Source organism: Thamnophis sirtalis, unplaced genomic scaffold (genome assembly GCF_051295495.1).
Source record: "Thamnophis sirtalis isolate CommonGarterSnake01/CBP01778 unplaced genomic scaffold, rThaSir2_p1.2 scaffold_11, whole genome shotgun sequence".
NCBI lineage: Eukaryota > Metazoa > Chordata > Lepidosauria > Squamata > Natricidae > Thamnophis > Thamnophis sirtalis.
The window spans coordinates 43,987,939-44,009,332 of record NW_028261391.1 but is presented as its reverse complement, the minus strand read 5'-3'; the positions used below and the strand labels follow the sequence as shown (position 1 = coordinate 44,009,332).

The 21,394-nt window shown below is 38.2% G+C and overlaps 1 protein-coding gene across 1 annotated transcript in view; it reads right to left on the bottom strand.

Moving 5' to 3' along the window:
• Positions 1-21,394, bottom strand: part of HPSE2 (heparanase 2 (inactive)) — a 144,426-nt gene that overhangs the window by 106,381 nt on the left and 16,651 nt on the right. The window contains exon 3 of the mRNA XM_087725702.1: positions 14,838-14,999. Within this exon, the coding sequence (XP_087581828.1) occupies positions 14,838-14,999 (162 nt within the window). The remainder of the gene's footprint in view (positions 1-14,837; positions 15,000-21,394) is intronic.

The following is a 21,394-nucleotide window of genomic DNA, read 5'->3' as shown; positions in this document are numbered from 1 at the left end:
AACTTTTTTTTTTAACACGTGCACAAATAGTGACATTGTCATACAAGACAAGTGAAGATTGAATTTGAGGGCTAAAAACCAGATGTTTCCAAATATTCCTCTGTAAGTCATATTTTATCTATAGCTTTTCTCTAATTTATAGCCAATGAAAAGATGTTACTACATTAGCTCATGGAGGGGGTGGATGATAAAACAAGGGAGAAAGAGACAGACAAAACCAAAAGAAGCTATCCAGAGCACTGCAATTGGAGAAGCGTGACGAATGGGCAGTGTGGCTGCTGCAGGCCTCAACAGAAAGGCAGATTGCCTAGCTAGGAGTGATTGGCCACAGCTGGAGGTAGCATTGCAGGCACCATCTGGAGTCCCTTAAAGAAACTTCCCCAGGTAATCCAGTTTAAGGAGTGTCCAGCAGAATGAAGAAAAGGAGCAAGTGAGGTAAATCCAGCTCCAGTGCCATCTATTTATTTAATGGAATATGTTTTCTCAAATCTGCTGTTCTTGCTTCCTTGCCAGCAAGTTCACATTTCATTTCTAAAAAGTTTTTTTTCCCATTTTTGTCTGAAAAATTCTGAACGTGCAAGTCATGACATCAGAACCCACCAAATGCTGGGAGGAATAAAACTGATCTATTTATCAAATCCATTTCATTCAGTTTGATTTAAATATACTTCTAGCAAATATGAATATCTGTTAAAGCTTGTACAGTTCATTAGTAGAAGTACATTCCATGCAGTTCTAGAATACCGCTAGTCCTCTACTTACAACAGTTCCTTTAGTGACCATTTGAAATTATGCCACTGAAAAAGTGACTTATGACTGTTTTTCATACTTACAACAATTGCAGCATCCCCATGATCACATGATCAAAACTTGGGATGTTTGGCAACTGGTTCATATTTATGACAGCTGCAGTGTCCCGGAGTCATGTAATTCTTTTGCGGCCTTTTGACAAGCAAAGTCAATGGGAAAGCTGGATTCACTTAACAATGTGTTATTAATAACTGTGGTGATTCACTTATAAACTCTAGCAAGAAAGGTCATAAAATGGGGCAGAAATCACTTTATCTCACTTAACAATACAAATTTTGAGCTCAATTGTGATCATAACTTGAGGGTTACCTATATATGACAGTTGTGATCGTATAATTTAGAATCCAAGTCCAAAATGTATATGAAATACCACAAACATATAAACATACACTAATTTAAACATCAGTCCACATTTATCCAAAAATAGTATGCAAAGTACGTTACTCTGTCCCAATTCATATGCCATAATAATAACAGAAGGGGAGCTACGTTATCCTTTTGTAACAAAAACAGCCAAGAGTATTTATACTGTAACTATGAGTTTATGCCATAGCTTATGCCTTATGCCATAATAGAGAGCTTCTTTATCTTAATACCCTCTAGAAGTGCTGGGAACGTCTGGGAATTGCAGTCTCAACACATTTGAAGATTCAACAAGGCTAGTCTGCCACAAGATTCTTTGTTATTTACACTGAAGCCTGCCTTACAGTTTAGTCTTATGACCAAACCTCTGTACTGTCCACTTCTCAAAAACTTCAGAATAATACAAACTATAGATAATCATACTTTCAACATTACAAGCAAAATACCAGAACTCAAAGTATGTCCTCACTATGTGCTGGATTTCTAAGACATGTCTAATCTATACTGATGTACCACTGTTTCTTTCTTTGAAATCTTAGGGCAGAGAGAATCACAGCTGCCTAGAAATTCTATTTATTATCCTGACCAAATTAAGCATTAAAAGCGGAATATTAATAAAATAAGCTCTGCCCCTTAACAATCACTAAATCAGGATCTTGTTTTCAATTGACTATGGTAAGAGTGTAGGAGGAATTGCAGGCAAGCAATCAGCAGGGGAAATGGTTTTGTTTTGTTTGTTTATTGTTTGCTTGTTTATTGGATTTATATGCCGCCCTTCTCCCAAAGGACTCAGGGCGGCATACAACATTTAAAAAAAACACATATTACAAAAGTTAAAAAGGAAATTAAAGTATCCAAAAACAAATCCAATTAATATTAACAATAAAAATTTTAAAAATAGATTAAAATTAACAATTAAATTAATCATTTATTTTATTCTCTTCAGGCCGGGCTGTTAAACTAACTGTTTAACTATATAACTATAGTTAAACTAAGCTCTAGCATCAGATTGTATTCCTAACAGTAGGCCGTGCCCCTACTGATCAGAGCAACCCTTGTGGCCACTTAAATAATAATCCAGATGTACACTCACCCACTGTTCTGTCTTCCTTTGCTGCTGCTTCTAAATTGCAGAGGAATCTTATTCCAGCAATAAAAAAATGATCTGTCATCAGGAACATGTCCCTTAAGGTACAGATGAAAGAATGAGCAATGACCCTATCAGCAACTTGACCACAACATTCCTTATAACTTTCTTCCCATGATATTTAGCATCACATATATGTATAGCTTCCACAGCAGCTCACTATCCCTTTCTTTTAACAAAACCCTATCTTCAAATAATTCAAGATTGCCTGCAGAGTGATATCCTCAGTGTCAACTTCCTCTAATGCAGTGCTCTCCACATGTGTTAGAATTCTCATCATCTTCAGCCAGCATACCCCTCTAGCATATCTGGATGGCACTAAATTGAGCAGAGACACAATGTGTTAAATTTCAAAGCTGAAAACTTTATTTTAAAAAAACCCTAGGTATATCAAGGCTGTATTATTCACTGATGTCTGAATTCAGTATCAAAACTGTATCATAGGCAATAGAAAACAAAATTCATTTTATTTATATAAAACTAAACAGAAATGCCTTTTTCTAGTATACTGTAGTCAAAGCAGCTTACATTTCCTTTGTGATTCTCAGACTAGTGTAGTTTATAAAATAGTCAGATAAGTTGTGGTTTTGTTTGCTTGTTTGTTTTTAGATTTTTATTCCACCCAACTTGGAAAACATACCAATACTCCTTCCTCCTCCTATTTTCCCCACAACAACAACCCTATGAGGTGAATTGCGTTGAGAAGGAATAACTGATCCAAAGTCACCCGGCCAGTTTTTCATGCTTAAAGTGACACTAGAACTCACAGCCTCCTGGTTTCTACGCCAACTAACCATTAGACAAAACTTGTTCCAAATTATCATTTTCTTCCAACTTAAAATGAAGAATAACTTAATAAGACAATGAAATACATTTTGAAACATATTCTGAATGTTAAGGATATAAAAGTTAATTTAAAAAATAGCCACAAGATTTAGATTGTGGTACAATCTAAATTCTCTCTTATATTTTTACACCAGGGAAATGGCTATCAACATGCTAAGTATCACTTTCCACACTCGATGAAGGAATGAAACATGTGCCCAGAGCTTTGAACCATATTTCAGTACAAATATCACCATAAAATGGGAGCGTGGTATTTTTGATACAAATATTTCAGTATACATATTAAACAACTTCATCTGCAATCTATGCTGTTCTTTAAATCAATTTTACCAGATTTTTTTAGGATTGATGCCTTAGAAAATTTGATGAGTTTTACTAAAAAGGGTAAAATATTGTAGCTGGGAACCTAGAAAGAATGATTTATGTAACATAACATGATTTATCTGTTTACAGAAATAACTCATTTTCTGCCTTGAAATCATAAAGTACTAATATTCTCTAATATTAGTACTTCCAATACTGAATGATACGGTGATGTATATGCAAATATGAATTATGATAACATAATGACTATATTAACAGACTGGAAGATGTATCTTTATCAAAGACTAAAAGAATCAAAGTATTAGAAGAATACTATAGAATTATACCCTACTGACTAGCGGCTCCTTCAATATTTCTGTTAGTCTGCTATTTTACAAAAACTGACATTTAACTTTGGGGCTGGTCCCCGGCACATAGGAAATATGAATCATTATATTTCCTTGCATTTCAAACAACTTTTAAACAAGATAATTTAATGTGCTTGTAGAACAATGAAACATATACCTTACTGAAAGTCAGTACTATGATGTGTCACAAAGCTTAACTATACAATTTGTCTCACTTCATAACAATGTGCTGGTTGATTTAAATAAAGTCAAACAGCATACTAAAGGAGATTAGAATGCATTGGAATCTTCTTAGACATATTCTGTGCTGTTCCTTGGTCAGCTCCAGACATCACCATTACTGCAGTTCCAGCTGAACTGATATTTTTCTGACTCTGAATCAGTTTATCAAAGCAAAGCTTCATCCCCCACCCACCTACCCACTCCGACACTAGATTTGGTGACCAGTCTTTGGTTTGGTGGCTCAGTGCAAACAAGATCTTGGTCAGCGTCTACTGTAGATAACTGTGCCAAGGGCAATTTTATCAGCAAATTCCCTTCACTCCTTATAGTCAGGTTCTCTTCACTTTCAGAAGTTGCTTAAGCTTCTCTGTCTGTTTGCATAAACTTAACTAAACACCATGCAGCAAACTCAATGTCCCCTCCTCTCAAGTTCTAGATGGCAACCTATAACTACATTTAGCATGATCATGAAAAGTGTCTGCCTAATTGAAAAAATACCACCATACAATCTTTTAGTAGGCAACTCACAGCTAGCAAGAGTAATGTCTTCACTGGCAAACGGCTTTCTTCTTAACAATTTACCCATGCACAAATGGCCAGACAAATGCCACACATGCATTACAAACATAAAAGGCAGGAGCTAGGAATTCATTTTCTTTTCCATTTAAATAGTCTATGGTTGAGGAGGATTTTGTTACTACAAGAATTGTGGAAGCTCAGCAAATGAAACACTGTTTAAATCTCTTTTTAAAAAACCTTTTAGGTGAAAAACTGAAGGTTTTTCACAGGGTTTTGTCTTCTTCATACGGTGGAACAACAAATATAGGTAAAAATCATGAAAAATAAATTATATTTCAATGATAAAAAATATCAATATTAATTAAAATAATGGTCTTCCCAGTAGTTATGTATACTGTACCTGTGACAGCTGTGCACTGAGAGAATTAAAAAAAGAGTTCAAATTACAGTTTTAGAGACACTAAGAATATCACAGACTGCAAGAACTAATCAATCAGTCCTAGTCCAAATAACTGCTCTTATGAGGCACTGAACAACAACTCGTATGCTTTGGGCATATGTTCTGATCAGATGATGGACTAGAAGAAAATATTATGCTTGGCAAGTTTGAGGGAGCAAGACAGGAAAACATAACCAATAACGTAGATGGATGGGGAAAAGAGATCATTGGAATGTTCTTGGGAAACTTAAAGTTATTACTACAGCAGAGACAAATCAAGATGAAGTGTTCATGCAGTTGCCAAGAGGCAAACCTAAATCAATACCAATTACTAACTAATTATAAAATGGAGGGATGACTGACTGACTCATGATGTTCCTTGCCTATTTTTAGCAGTTTGTGAATATTAATCTGTTTTGTGACAGATTAGAGAGAGAAACAAATGGGAAATTTATAGGAAAATGCCTCTAATTAAAACTGGCTTCTTTTGAATAGAAACTTTGGCAAGGCTTTAAGGATTTTCCTATTGCTGAGTTAAGGTATTATCCACTTTCAGTCAGCAGAAAACAATGTCACTGTCAATCCCAGTTTTATCTCTACTGTATCTGTTTGAGTCATTGCCAAATAACACCTGGTCCCTAAGTGTGCCACTCAATATAAGAAAAAACATTTACTTCTCTGGCTGTCTCCTTTCAGAAATTTATCAGCCAGCAGGATGGCTGATATGAGAGCATTGCAGAAGGAATTGGGGAAGGGCAGACTTGGATGTAAGACTCTGCCTTCTTTATCTTGGTTTGTCTACCCCACCCTCTGCTATCTCTCAAATTAAAACAATGTGAAATACAGAAACAAAATGGAAATATGATAATGGGCCAGGGAATCCTTATTCTAGGCTGCTCACATGCCTTGATTCAAGGAGCGTGGCAATCAATTCTGCTACAATAAATAATAACAGAATATAAATAAAAGTCAATAGTATAACTCTATCCCAGGGCTGTCAAACTCCTGGCCCACAGGCCGGATGCGTCACGCAGTGGCCATGGCCACACCCGGTTTAGCAAATGGCAAAAAAGTCCCGATGCATCATGTGACACTATGATGATATGAGTTTGACACCCCTACTCTATCCTCTCCCCATTCATTCTCTACTCATATGGAATGGTAACACTTGAAGTTGAGTCAAGCAAGGGACACAACACCCTTTTATGTCACGGATAAACAACCAGTTTCTGTATACCCGTTTCTAAATTCTCAAGTTTAACTTTCCAAATAAATTATAGCCTGATTTCTCACTGGTGTATCTAGTCCCTATTGTCAGAAGTGTAACAGCTTCTTATCATTCCTTATCTATGTACCCTCTTGCATCTTTATAGTGGTGAAACACTAAATTCCATCTAAAATGGTGTTATTTCATTTTTCTATAGTTATAATATAATTACTTTCCATTACTCCTTGCTCTGGGCCTTTAAAGAAACTTCTTTTGAAGGCTCATCTTTCCTTTATGTTTGTCATGTTTTCTGCTTAATTTCATAAATCTCCATGTGTGTAAGCACAGTCAATTTAGCACCACAAGGTTTGAAAATTTTAGAAAGCTAGAACACACCATAGCTAAATATCTAGACATCAAAAACAACAGCATCCAAACTTACAAATTATTAATAAAAAATGATACACACTAGGGTTTTTAACCAACCAAAATTTGGAAGCCACAAAGTGACACTTTTCCATTATTAGGAAAAGTGCCAGCTGATATAAATCTTGGCTGCATTTTTCCAACAGTCCTATATAATGTGGTAATTTCAAAGGACTTCAAGCTAGTTCTAATTCAAGTTTTGCTTTTGCAAAAACTGGTACTCTTCAGATGTACTATTAGAATTCAGTTGTCATAATTCCACCTTCCTACTTTACGAAAAGGAAAAGAAGGAATGATTTTTCATGTGTTAAAATGAAAAAGTGAAAGGATAGACTTTTTTTTGCTGGAAATCCCATACAATATGGGTTTGTGATCATTTCGTAGCTGTTTGGGGTAGTGTGTTAATGTATATTTAAATTTTTATGGGACAATCTTTAAATACTAAATATGTTAATGTAATGTTTGAATTATATTTGGATTAGATATAGAATTTGACTTTATCAGGAACTGTAGTTGTATCAACCATAGGTAATGGCATAAAGAATTTTGCCATTATATTAATAAATTGGAAAAGTGCAATTATTTGAAATGTCAAGGAATAGTTTGCCTGAAATATGTGCTCTGTTTGTTACTAGAAAGCCAATACTTTCTATTAATCAAAGGATGCAGCAATGTGTTAGTACATTTTACAATAATATCTTGCATTATTCATATTATAGTACAAAACATATTAGTAAATCGGTGACTATTGATAAATATAAAATATATATTTCTATTTTCCTTCAGTTTGTACTTTTAGTTTGTATTTTTATTTGTCTTAAAATGTTCAAACCATATGTAGGAACAATTAGGTAAAAACATTGCTAGTTTTAATACTCCTGAAGTACCCTGAGAATTAATTTTTGCTCAGGAATTGCTCTTTAACATAAGTAAACATCATAAACAATTTAGAGCCCACTTATCTCCTTCTTCTCCCTCCCCTTATTTTCTTGTCTGTTTATTTATTTGGCAAAGAAAAAGCCTGGACTGCTCCACTGTCCACCTCTTCTTTAAGAAAAAAAAATCTATCACTCTTAACTTGCCCTCTTTGTTTTGTTTTGTTGTCCTTTGTTTTTGTTCGGGTGTAATTGTCAGTGCATAGTTCTCTCAAATTCATCACACAACCAATACATAGAATCCATCACCAGAAAGAGAAATATTTACATGGCTCTGACTAGTTAGAAATAAATATTATGCTTTACTTTCTGAGAAACTCAGAAAGGCTCAGATACCTTTGTGAAATCAGAGATTAAACTTTCTAATCATTATCGGACTATATATGTAAGCCCCTTTCAAGGAGATGGGATATAATTTCTCAACTTTGGGTAAGTTATATTTTACTGAAAACTTCCCATTTTGTCAATTCACATAGTGTACGTAACAGGCCAAGACACTCCAATAACCAGGTGCCTTTAGGTGCAACAAATCCAAGGAAAAATGTGAACAATGTTCTAGGCCTCTTTGAAACTGCTTAGGAGAACAGTGTAGGAGGGAACAACTCTCCCTTTGAGGGTCAATTTATTTACTGAGAAATAAGCAAATTGTCAGGGGAGATTCCAAGGGCTCAAGTACAGTTAAACAGTCAAGAGGACTTTGCTATTGAGAATGAGAAATGGCTCAAAGAGATCCTGCCCTAATATCTGCCAGGTGCAAGTCTAGGCTTCTACCACAGTTATATCTTTTCCTCCTAAAACTGAGTCAAGACTTTAGCCTCAGGTGGTTTCTGTTTTCTCTCCACATAGTAGGATGCCATGTTTATCAGAATAAAGTGCATGCCACCACAATTCAACATCCATGCAACATTCCTTCCACTATATGGCAACAACCCTGGATACGGCTTGGTAGGCTTTTCAGTATCCCTCACTTGCCAGAGATAGGAAAACTGGATCCTTCCCTTCTCTTCTGTCACTGACAGGGCAGAACATATCCAGTTTACAAGCACCTTGCATCTTTCTTTCACAGCCTGTCAGTCATTCCATGGATTTAATGGATAATTCAAACAACACCCATAATAGAAACAGCCACTCTGCTCCATCTGGGCCATTATCTCTTTTATATTTGCTCGTTAATATTTACTGGGTTCACACAAAGTGCACATGCTTCTTTAGCTTCAAGGACACCAAATTTAGTAATTTCTGCATCTCTTTCCTTGCAGCAAAGGAGAGCAGGGAGAGAGGACAAAGCTTTTATTTAAAAACCAAAAATTAAAAAAGCTTGTGCACTGCTATTTTCAGTACTGCCAAAACTCTACAAACTGCCATGTAAATTTCATTGTACCAATCATCCTCTGTCTCTGCAATTAGGCCCTTAAAAAAGAAATAATAATTAACTCTTTAGGGAAGCAATTTCAGTGCTATATCTCTCATGAAAACTATACTGAAATATAGCTATAATTATTATTTTTAAAAATAATAACTTAGAGATTTTTAACTGAAAATTAAAATCACTACCCCTCACGCACATATCCCAAACATTTTTACCATTCTTACAAGTGATGGTAAAAATGTTCTATTTATTAATAAAATAAAATGTTTTAAGTTTAATGCTGCATCTAGATTTAGATAAGATCAATAAGTATGGTAGGACCGGGGATGCGGCCTGGAGTCCCCTCCGCTGAATGCAGAGGCAAGAGTGGAAGGGGACCCAGACTCACCTCCCGGCCTGATGTGAATGGAATATATGATCTGCCGGGAAGAAGGGGGGCCGTGGGAGAGGGGGAGGGATCTACAGGGATAGGGGGAAGTCAGAGCATCCCGGTCATGACTGGGAGGGGCAGATATGGCGGGAGCTGTAGGGCTAGCCATTATCGGGGAATAAGGACTCGCTACATTACAGTGATTGCTTGTTCCAGCCCCTCAGGCTCAACTCAAGGATCTGGTGTCAGAGGAGTACAGGGCCCCGGTCTCAGGTTGTTGTTGCTAAATGCCAGGTCGGTTGTGAACAAAGCTCCCCTCGTCCGAGATTTAATATTGGACGAGGAGGCAGACCTGGCATGTATAACCGAAACCTGGCTGGGCCAAGAGTTCCCCTCAGAAATGTGCCCAGATGGGTTTCAGGTGCTCCACCAACCACAACACCAGAAAAAGGGGTGGGGGAGTAGCAGTTATCGTCCAAATGTCATTAGTTCCTCGCAGGATCCGTGCCCCAGAGATTGTGGGGTGTGAGTCTCTCCTCTTGAAGTTGGTCCTAAGGGTTCAATTGGGCTTGCTGTTGACGTACCTGCCTCCCAGCTGCGTCACGACAGCCCTGCCTGTGCTAGGAGAGGCAGTAGCTGGGTTGGTGGTGGAGTTCCCCAGACTTATGGTATTGGGGGACTTTAATCTGCCATCTCTCGGTGAACGCTCAGATGGGGCACAGGAGTTCATGGCTTCCATGACAACCATGGACCTGACCCAGGTAGTTCAGGGTCCGACTCATAGGGCAGGACACACGCTTGACCTTGTATTTATCTCGGGGCAGTGGAGACGTGATCTTGATTTAAGGGGAATAGAGACCTTGCCCTTGTCATGGTCAGATCAGTCCTTGCTGAAGCTTGACTTCAGGACACTACCCCCACACTGCAGTGAGGTGGAGCCAATTAAGTGGTTCTGGCCCAGGCGCCTGATGGACCCTGAGCGGTTTCAGAGGGAGCTTGGAGAGATACCTGACTCCCTTGTCCACAATCCGGCCAAGCCTTTGGTCGCTGCCTGGAATAGCGCGGCGGCTGGAGCATTGGATCGGATTGCGCCTTTGAGGCCTCTCCACGGCAGAGGCTCCAGGAGGGCACCTTGGTTTACCGAGGAACTCCGGGAGATGAAGCACCAAAAGAGACACCTAGAGCGACGTTGGAGGGCTAGTAACTCTGAGTCTGATCGATCACTACTAAGAGCCTTTATTATGATTTATCTAGTGGCGATATGGGCGGCAAAATGTGTGCATTTTTCTGCTCTTATTGCATCCGCGGACTCTTGCCCAGCCGCCCTGTTTAGAGTGACCCGCTCCCTCCTGAAAGGTGAGGAGGTGGGGGAACCCTTGCAGGGAAGAGCTGAGGAGTTTGTTCAGTTTCTGTCGGATAAAATCACTCAGATTCGGACAGACCTGGACTATGTTTGGGCAATGCCAGCCGAGATGCCGAGGGCTAGTCTTAATCAGATTTTTTGGGATGAGTTTGAATTTGTCACCCCCAGAGGAAGTGGACAAGGCCATGGGAGCGATGAGTGCCTCCACCTGTTTATTAGACCCGTGCCCCTCCTGGTTGGTTTCGACCAGCAGAAAGGTGACACGAGGCTGGCTCCAGATGATTATCAACGCATCTTTGCAGGAGGGGTTTTTCCTGCAACCATTAAAGGAAGCAGTGGTGAGACCCTTCCTCAAGAAGCCTTCCATGGACCCAGCTGTTTTGAAAAACTATCATCCCGTCTCCAACCTTCCTTTTTTAGGGAAGGTTGTTGAGAAGGTGATGGCGCTTCAACTCCAACGGACCTTGAAAGAAACGGATTATCTAGACTCCTGTCAGTCTGGTTTCAGGCCCAGATACAGCATGAAAACTGCTTTGGTCGCCCTGACCGATGATCTCTGGCGGGCTAGGGATAGAGGACATTCCTCTAGAGGAATGTCCTTTATCCTGGTGCTTCTTGACCTCTCAGCGGCTTTTGATACCATCGACCATGGTATCCTTCTGCGACGCCTGGGGGAGGTGGGAGTGAGAGGCACCGTGTTAGGGTGGTTCTCCTCTTACCTCTCTGACAAGTCGCATTCGGTGTTGGTCGGGGGGCAGAGGTCGACCCCTAGGCCCCTCGAGTGTGGCATGCCGCAGGGTTTGGTCCTGTCCCCCCTCCTATTTAACATCTACATGAAGCCGCTGGGTGAGATCATGCGACAGCATGGGGTAAAGTATCATCAATATGCTGATGATACTCAATTATATCTCTCTGCCCCTTGCCAGCTCAGTGAAGCGGTGGACATGATGTGCCGATGTCTGGAGGCTGTTAGGGTCTGGATGGGGGCGAACAAACTTGTGCTCAATTCTGATAAGACTGAGTGACTTTGGATGTTGCCCCCGAAGGACTGCTTGGACAGTCCATCCTTAACCCTGGGGGGAGAAAATTTACACCCCTCAGAAAGGGCTCGCAATTTGGGAGTCCTCCTGGATTCACAGCTGAAATTGGAACATCATCTGTCAGCTGTGACCAGGGGGGCTTTTGCCCAGGTTCACCTAGTGCACCAATTGCGGCCCTATTTGGATTGGAATGCGCTTCTAACGGTCACTCATGCCCTTGTCACCTCGAGGCTGGATTATTGTAACACGCTCTACATGGGGCTATCCTTGAAAAGCGTTCGGAGACTGCAGTTAGTTCAGAATGAGGCCGCACGAGTGACAGTGGGTGTGCCAAGGTACACCAATGTTACACCTATCCTCCGTGAACTGCACTGGCTGCCTATTGGTCTCCGGACTCAATTCAAGGTGTTGGTTATCACCTTTAAAGCCCTACATGGCTTAGGGCCAGGATACCTTCGAGACCGCCTGCTGACGCATACCTTCCAGCGACCAGTAAGATCCCATAGATTGGGCCTCCTTCGGGTGCCGTTGACCATACAATGTCGGCTAGCGGGCCCTCAGAGGAGACCCTTCTCAGTGGCTGTTCCGACTCTTTGGAACCAGCTCCCCCCGGAAATCCGGACCATACCCACTCTAATGGCCTTCAGGAAAGCCGTAAAAACTTGGCTATTCCGGCAGTCCTGGGGCTGTTGACCTCACTATTGAGGTCCGGCCCCGACTAGAATGAATTGATGGATGATTGTTGTTTTAAATTGTATTGTTTTTATGTTTTTTATATTTTGTTTGTAAGCCGCCTTTGGGATTGGGCGGCATATAAAAGTTTTAAATAAATAAATAAATAAATAAATAAATAAATAAATAAATAAATAAATAAATAAATAAATAAATAAATAAATAAATAAATAAATAAATATTAATCTACTTATCCCAAGATCATTTTCTGAAAATAAGCCATCATTGAAAATAAATAAGGTATGTATTTTTATGTTACATCTAAGGTATGTGAAATAAGGGCTGATTCTTCAAAATGCAGAACATTGTTTAAAGTGTTTTTAAAATAGAAATCCAAAATGTGTTTAGAATATATCACTTGAGCCAAATGATACAGGTCTAGGACAACTCGCCATGGACAATTCACTGCAGGACAATTCAAGGCTGTATTAATTGTATTATTTAGTTACCTTTATTATTGGTGGCCACATTTTTGTTGAAATTATTATAACTCTTGTATTTCTGAATTGACTTTATTTTATTATTATCTAACATGATTCTCTTGAAATTAATTTATCTTTTTTTATCTGTTGAATTGTCCTGTAGTTGGCCGTGATGAGTTGTCCTGCAGCAAGTTGGCCATGGTGATTTGACTGTGGTGAGTTGGCTGTGGTGAGTTGTCCCATTCCGATATGATGCTGTCACTGCCCTCTCATAGTGCTTAGAAGCTGTGGAGGACTGGATGTGGGATATCAGACTTGGGCTAAACCATGGTAAGATCGAGTGGCTTTGGGTGCATTCCAGGTTCCAGGGCTTTAACATCTTTAATTCTGGATGGTATTGCACTACCCAGGCAGATCCATTGCACAACTTGGGGGTTCTCCTGGATTCATGAATCCTGATCAATGAGCAAATAACAGTCATTGCTAGGAGACTCTTTGCGCAACTTTATGTGGTGCACGAATTGCCCCATTTCCTGGATTGGGAGTCCCTCTGCTCAGCCACTCCAAGCCCGGATCATCTTTCAGTTGGACTATTCAATGTGCTCTACATTGGCTATCCTTGAAAAATATTCAGAAGCTTTAACTGATACAGAATGCAGCTGCACCAACAGTTTTGGGGGCCTTTAGGGTGGCTCACATTACACTGTTGTTCTGCGAGGTGCACTGGCTACCAGTTTTCTTCCAGGTCAAATTCAATGTGTTGGTTATCACCTTGATAGCCCTTCGTGGCATGGGTCCAGGTTGTCTGAGGAGCTGCCTCATTGCAAGAGGATTAGTCTGTCCTATCCAGGCTGGCAGAAGAGGCATGCTGAGGTTCCAGTCAGTAAAAGAATTTCAGCTGGCGGGAGAAGAGCCTTTTCTGCCAGGGCGCCCACTCTCTGGAACATCCTGCTCCCCTGAGATGAGGTCCATATGCCCTTTCAGGCCTTCTGAAAAGGTTAGCTCTGCTAATCGGCTTGGGGCCCCAATGAGGAATTGGTGTCCTGGAGTTGATTAAAGTTGGATTAGACAGACTCTACCTTCTTGCCAGGCTCACTTTGCTTCCTTCCTCTCCAGGTTGGTCAATTGAATTTTAACTGAATTTTAAATGTATAGTCTTTATATATTGTTTTAATGTTTTAAATGATATTTTTATTGAATGACTATAAGCTGACTAGAGTCACCTTGGTGAGACAGGCACCATATAAACTTAATAAAATAAATACATAATAGTTCCAAAAATATGTAAGTTTAATGTATTTAATATGAACATAAAACTGAAGTTTCTGATGCAATTATACTTTGCTTTCATATTTAAATAATGATTAACAAGTCTTACTATCATGGCTCCACTAAGGGACCCCAAGAGATAGCCAAAATTCAAGTCTTCCTGATACAATGCCAGGAGAAATTGTTAGGCATCCAAGCCTACTATGACTAATGTATGAGTTTCTCCAGATAGAAGAATTTGCCCTTTGTGTCCTTTTCTAATATGAATTTTCTATAATATTGGATATATTCTATTATAAGTATTCAAGTTGCCAGCAAAGTAAGGAGGCAAACTCAAGACCATATTTTAATGTGTACAACGTTCCAGTTGGCTTTGTGCTATCTTTATACAGAATCTTCCCATGGTCCCAAAGCTATAAATTCTCTTTTAAGTCAAGCTTAACTACTGCTAACTTTATGGATGGATCCATTCAGTTTTCTTGGCAGCAGAACAGAAATGGTTTGTCACTGCCTTCTTCTGGGGAATTTTTCAGCTTTCCAATCTAGCTTAGTTCTCTGATGTTACATGTTAATCTGTCATCAGTAGGCTTTCATTAACAATTTTATTTCTCTTTTTGTCATGAAACTTGAATAGTTATATTATACTACAATTTCTATGGAATAATTATCCTTAGCTTGTAGCCTTACCTGTAAGTGTTAGATTTGTGTAGGTGTTAGAGAATTGCTCCTTGAGAAGAACCAGGTGCATCTGAGCTGCCTTTTCTCTTTGTAATTCCAACATGATGTCAGGATGCTGGGCAATCTTACAGCCTTTTTGTTTATCCAATGCAATATCACTGCGAATAATATCTGCAGCACAAGTGAAAAGAAAATATATGTCACACAGTCAACTTCCAAACTTACCAAAGTGGTCAAGATTTACTCTGAAACCAGATAATATTATTACTGTGGATAATTTATTCTTATAGCACCTTGCATATCTGAGTTTCTTTCCAAGTAATCCTGTCTATTAAGTCTATTTAGACTTATTTCCATGAAAGACAACCTGGCCACTTGCCATTCCTGCCTTTTTTCTTATGAAAAGTTTGCCTAAAACAACTTTTAAAATGATTTGTTCCACATCTGTACTCTGTCCTTTCAAATTTTCCAGTGACCTATTGTTGCAAAGCAAGAAACATATGCCACAAAATAGGTTTTAAAAATATTCAAGTTATGAACTTCTAGATTACGATTTTATGTAAAAACTTAAAAGTGAAAGAATATTTTACATTGCTGTACTGTAATACTGACACTGCAGAGGTGGGTTGCTACTGGTTCGCACTGGTTCAGGTGAACCGGTAGTGGAAATTGGGAGTGGGTCGCTGAACCAATAGGGATGGCAGGCTGGCCATGCCCCCGAACCGGTTCCTCGGTTGCCACTGCTTGTTTTTTAATTATTTTTTCATGTTCTGGGCATGCACAGAACAATTTATAGTCAACTGTGTGCGTCTGGGGCACGCACAAAGCGAACCGGAAGCAACGGCAGCAGCAACCCACCCCTGTGCCACTGATCCATGGAATCAAAAAGTTTGGGGTCCCCGGCTTTAAACAGATCTGGCAAAATCTATTAAATGGATTCCAACATTTGGAGGTTTTTCCAGTATTCTGAAAACTAGTCTCAAAGAGTGCCTAATTCAGGTTTGAAAAACAAAGGTGACCATAGCATTTCACAAGCAGAGCCTCCTTATTTTCTGGTCTTGTTTTATCAAATCAGTAGACTAGAAGCAAATATGATCAGAGTTAAGAATTTATGTTCAAGCCCCATCATGGCCATAATGGCCCTTTAAAAAAATCTTTCTTCTTCAGTCTTATTGATGCTACTTTTACAAACAGAGCAGCATCTTTGTTTAGGATCATCTTTTTTCAATGGGGTGAGAAATGGAACGTTTTGCCAGCATTTGAGCCCAAAATTTATCTTGTTAAGCAAGACATTTGTTAAATTAATTTTGCCACATTTTATAACCTTTCTTGCCACAGTTGCTAAGTGAATCACTGCAGTTGTTACATTAATAACATGGTTGTTAAGTGAATTTGGCTTCCTCATTGACTTTGCTTATCAGAGGGTGGCAAAAGAAGATTGCATGACACTGGGATATTGCAAATGTCATAAATACTTGCCTGTTGCCAAACATCCGAATTTTGATCACATAACCATGGAGAGGCTGCAACGGTCATTCATGTGAAAAACGGTTATGTCACTATTTTAAGTGCTTTTGTAATTTTGAATGGTCACTAAACAAACTGTTGTAAATCAAGGACAACCTGTATAACAATTGTGACTAGCATTTCATCAGTAAAATTAGACACATTCACTCAAATATTGACTCTATAAGGCCAGAATAAATTAAGACTTAAAATGTATTTGGGATTAAATCTCTCCTCTAAATTTCAAGGAAGTGGGTAGGATTTTGAATAATATGAAACTGCTGCTTGTAAACTCTGGATCCCTGCCCTGTTACTCTGAGAGCCCAGAGATTGGGATTATCAACTGGAATGTGGAGGTTTTTGTCAACCCTTCCTAGTAGTCCAGCCCAAAAAACCAAAATCATGAAGATTAATACTACTTTATTGTTAGGTTATAGTAATAGAATCTTGCAAGTTTAAAAATGCTTCCCCCCCCCCCGCCTTTACATTCCAGAAAACTAAAGAGGGTCAATTCTGAAATGCTTTCTCAAATTACATTTCTGGTTTGGCTCAGATTTCAATTATCAGAGTATTATCTGGGCTTCAGGTTTCTTTCTCCTGTCTCTCAAGATGATTTTCACTGATGATATTGGACTAAGAGTTTTAAATATCAGAAGACCCTTGAGTTCTTCCTTTACTAGTTGCAGAATTGATAGGCTTCTTATACAGTTTTTGAAGCTTTTTTTCAAGTTTGAAAGATGCTGATTTGGCTGCCACTTATATCACTTTTTCTATGTATTGTATATTATATCACTACAGGTAGTCCTCAAGTTACAACCACAATTGAGCCCAAAATTTATGTTGCTAAGTAAAATATTTGTTAAGTGAATTTTGCCCATTTTATAAGTTTTCTTGCCACAGTTGTTAAGTGAATCATTGCATTTGTTAAGTTAGTTACATGGTTGTTAAGTGAATCTGGCTTCCCCATTGACTTTGCTTGTCAGAAGGACACAAAAGCTGATTGCATGACCTGAGGACACTGCAGCCATCATAAACATGAACCAGTTGCCAACCATCTGAATTTTAATTATGTGACCATGGGGATGCTGCAACGGTCATAAATGTGGAAAACGGTCATAAGTCACTTTTTTCAGTGCCTTTGTAACTTTGAACGATCACTAAATGAACTGTTGTAAGTCAAGGACTACTGTAGTTTTTGAAGAGCCTTTAACAGAAACTGAGGCCCTTCATCTAAAACTCATAACTGCATCCATTCATGCTCATGTTGTCATTTGGAACTGGAATATATTGTAATTAAATGTTTCCATCTCTTTCCTCAGACAATCCTTCCAAGCAACTTCATAATCTTGATCTGACAGGGAACTTCAGGAGCTGCCTTTTTTTGGAGCACTGGACCAAGGCCTTTTATTCATATAGTAAAAATGTATAATTTATAGTAAGTTCCTTAGTTTGGACAATAGATTGATGTTTTTTAACAAGTGATGATTTCTGAACATGCCCTAAAGTCACATGGGGAGTTGTGCTGCCATAAGAAAAATCAGAAAGAGCTATGCAAATAGTTATGCTTGATCTCATCCTATGTTCAAAGACATCATATTTCCCAATAGTTGTGATATATATCATTTCTACTTTTCCCTTCCCTTCAAAACCTCCCCACGTGTGCATTATTCTACTTCCACATAAAGCTAAGAGGAGAAGAAAAAACATGTGATTTAGAAATGGAAAGCAAATTCATATGTGTGCTTTCTCATATCCAATTCTATGTTGCCTATCCATATTTTAAATGTTGTGCAAATGGACAAAAATACGTACAAGAGAAATGTACATGTTTTAATATAACTGCAAATCATGCACAAATGGCAAGGGTTTTCCATATGCCACTCTTCACAGTATAACCTTAGAGTTATTTTTGACCCAATCAAAATGTTTGAGAAAGGTAATTATCCATCCAATGTGAGTAATATCTAAGACATGTTTGGCAAACCTGTTATCCTCCAGATATATTAGATACCTATTATCATGGATGATGGGAGTTAAAGTCCAGCAGATCTGATGGATAATAGGTCAGAAAAAGCTAGTATAGCTAAATTAATTTAGCTTATCCTTTTTTCTAAAAACAATATTTTAAATACTCATGACACAATGTCCATGGTGAAGCAGTAGTATGATATAATAATCAGGTAGTCAAATTTCACTTTATCAATTACAGAGTTTCATGTAATCCTCAAAATAAACATCAATGTACATTTTGTTTAGCATGTTGTGTAAATCCATCCAACATGGGTGCAGCAGTTTATGATTTAGTAAGGTATTTGCATATTCAGTAAATCATAGTTAATAGTTAATATGTCATGGATTAATATGTTGTGGAATTACAGTATGAAGAAACTACAGCTTTCTTATGCTATGTATCTACAAATCTCAGCATCTTTCATTATGCCTCTGCTGACTGGAGCAATTCAACATTTGAAAGGTTAATTCTGGTGCTTCATGAATAAGATTAAGAATAAGATTCATGAATAAGATGAAGCAAATATATGTGTCCCCAGGATAATGCTGCAAGGTCCAATCTGGGTCAGTCATCGGGACCAGAAGTTTAGTCTTCTGAGCTTTTGGACTCATGCTGGAGCTTATCATCAGGGAGCTTCTATCTACTAGAATATGTGCTTTGGGTTATTCTATGCATCATATTTATCTGGTGCATAAATATTTTTTCTTCCTTTTTCTTCAGTTTTTATGATTCTGAAATTTGAGGACATCGTTCTTTTAAGCAGTGGTTTCAGAAACACAACTTGGTTCTTGTTTGTTCTCAATAATTAAAGCAAACATTTCTTTTCCAGGTTTGGATGTGTCAGATAATAGTTTTGTGTTTAAAACCAAAAATGGATACTTTCATTCTCCTCTAGAATGCATATACGATACCCTGAACTCATTATCTTCTTACGCAACAATTTGAAAAAAAATAATATGGATTTACTTCTATAGACCAGACTGTAGAAGATTGCTGTTGGACTTTGTTACTATATACTTTTGAATAGTCGGGAAGACTATGCACAGTCATTCTTCTGAAGTTATTTGTACTGCAGATTCATAGATGCATATGAAGGGAGCACACCCATGTGGCAGGTAGATGAGCTGCGGCTAATTGAAGGATGCAAACCCAGCCTTCGTAAACTGGAAAAGTGAAAGGCTACCTAGTACAACTCTAAGGCCAGAATAAGAAAAAACAGTAAGACTTTTTGAAGGTAGCATGTTCAAAGGTTCTTATACTACTTCAGCATTAAATACCTTTGGGACATTTACAGTGAAACTCTGTTTGGAAATTGTGTCCATTTTCAGCAGTGATATAAACAATCTTCTGCACTTTTGCTAGGATGGGTTCTATATTTTCCTTAAAATGTTTTATTTGAGGATCTCCTTTTCAACTGAGAGACTTCATTCTAGTACATCCCACATCAATGTATCTACATTTTAAAACTGGTATTGGAACAGAATAAAATTTAGTTTGAGATAAATACATTATTCTGTTAAAACAACTGCTCTCTGGAGGCAGAGCTGTCCATTCTTTTGGAATGTCTTCAATTTTTTTCCAGGAATTACGTATATTAACTGCTACAAAAATCAGTTTGAACATTTCATTGAATCTTTTAGGAAAAATATCAAATGACCAAAAGAAATTTAAATTACTTTTCTTGTTAATCAGAAACCTTTCTACTTATAAAAATACTGGAAGTATTTTACTGCAACCCCAGAACTGGGATATCCAGCTGAGGTCAAACTCACTCTTTTAGTCATCAGACAAGATGGTCAGTAAATGGAAAGTTATAAAACTTTGAAATAGCTAGTTTAAAATGTTATAGCCATTAAATATGTTTCTACGATTGTGCCCATGGTCCTGGCCAATTTTGTTAGACTTTAGTGATTCAAATTTTGGACTTTGGCAAACAATCAGATAATGCTTTAAGAAATGCTATGGTAATTATTTTAATGTAAGGGTATATATTTGTTTTGGTAAATGTTCCCATCTTAGAACATGTAAAAGGCTTTGAAACCAGAATTAACGCAAGTTAATATTTTCCTGAATAAAGTAAGTTAGTTTTATCTTGCTCATAAAAAGACCATTCCTTCTATTTTTATAACTGTCCACAAGTACATGGACAATTTGCAAAGATTAAAGCAATATAACAATTAAAACATAAATAAAAACTTCTTTCAATAAAATATTGAAAGAAGAAACCATCCTAACAGATTATTTTGTATCTGGAAAAAGACTGGGGTGTCTTGGTGGATCACAAGTTGAACATGTGTCAGTTTTTTTCGTTGGAGCTTCAGGGCTGCCACATTTAGTGCCTGGGAAAACAGGAGGGGGGATTGGAAGATGTGAGTGGAGGATTAGCCATAACAACATTCTTTTCTATGGGAGTCAAGGACACTCAGCCTGCACCTGGATGGGAGTGACTGGGGGTTGTCTCCAAGTTGGGATGTTGAAATGATTGGACCATGTGATGGACATTTGGGTGCATGGGATGGAACTTTGATTTTCTTTTGGGTGGGAACTCTCAGATTCGGGTTTTCCCAGTTGTGCCAATATGACATCTCTAATAAAATGTATCTTTGAGGAATCTTCTTTAGTTGGGGGTGTTACTTGGAACCCTGACAACATGAGCCAGCAACCTGATATAGTGGGCAAAACAAATCAATTAACAAGCAGCCCATATGCAATCCTAAGATTTATCAACAGTAGTGACAAGATTAAGAGAAAGAAGGCCAATTCATAATTTGCAGAATAGTGTGTAAGTTTTTAATTTCGAAGACTACTTCATCTAGCAGGATAATTTGTAAAAAAAGGCAGGTATGAAAATTGTAATTAGAATTTAACTCATGACATCTGGCCTGAATTCTCATTAGACTATTTTTCCCAATTCAGATGCAGCTGAATTCATGTGCAAAATAAATGACAATTTTGTCCCCCATCATTTTTATTTCTTTGAAAATCCCTAGAAATTAAAAAGCTTACATCTTCAATATATTTTGAAAACCTGTTTAAATAAACAGCTATG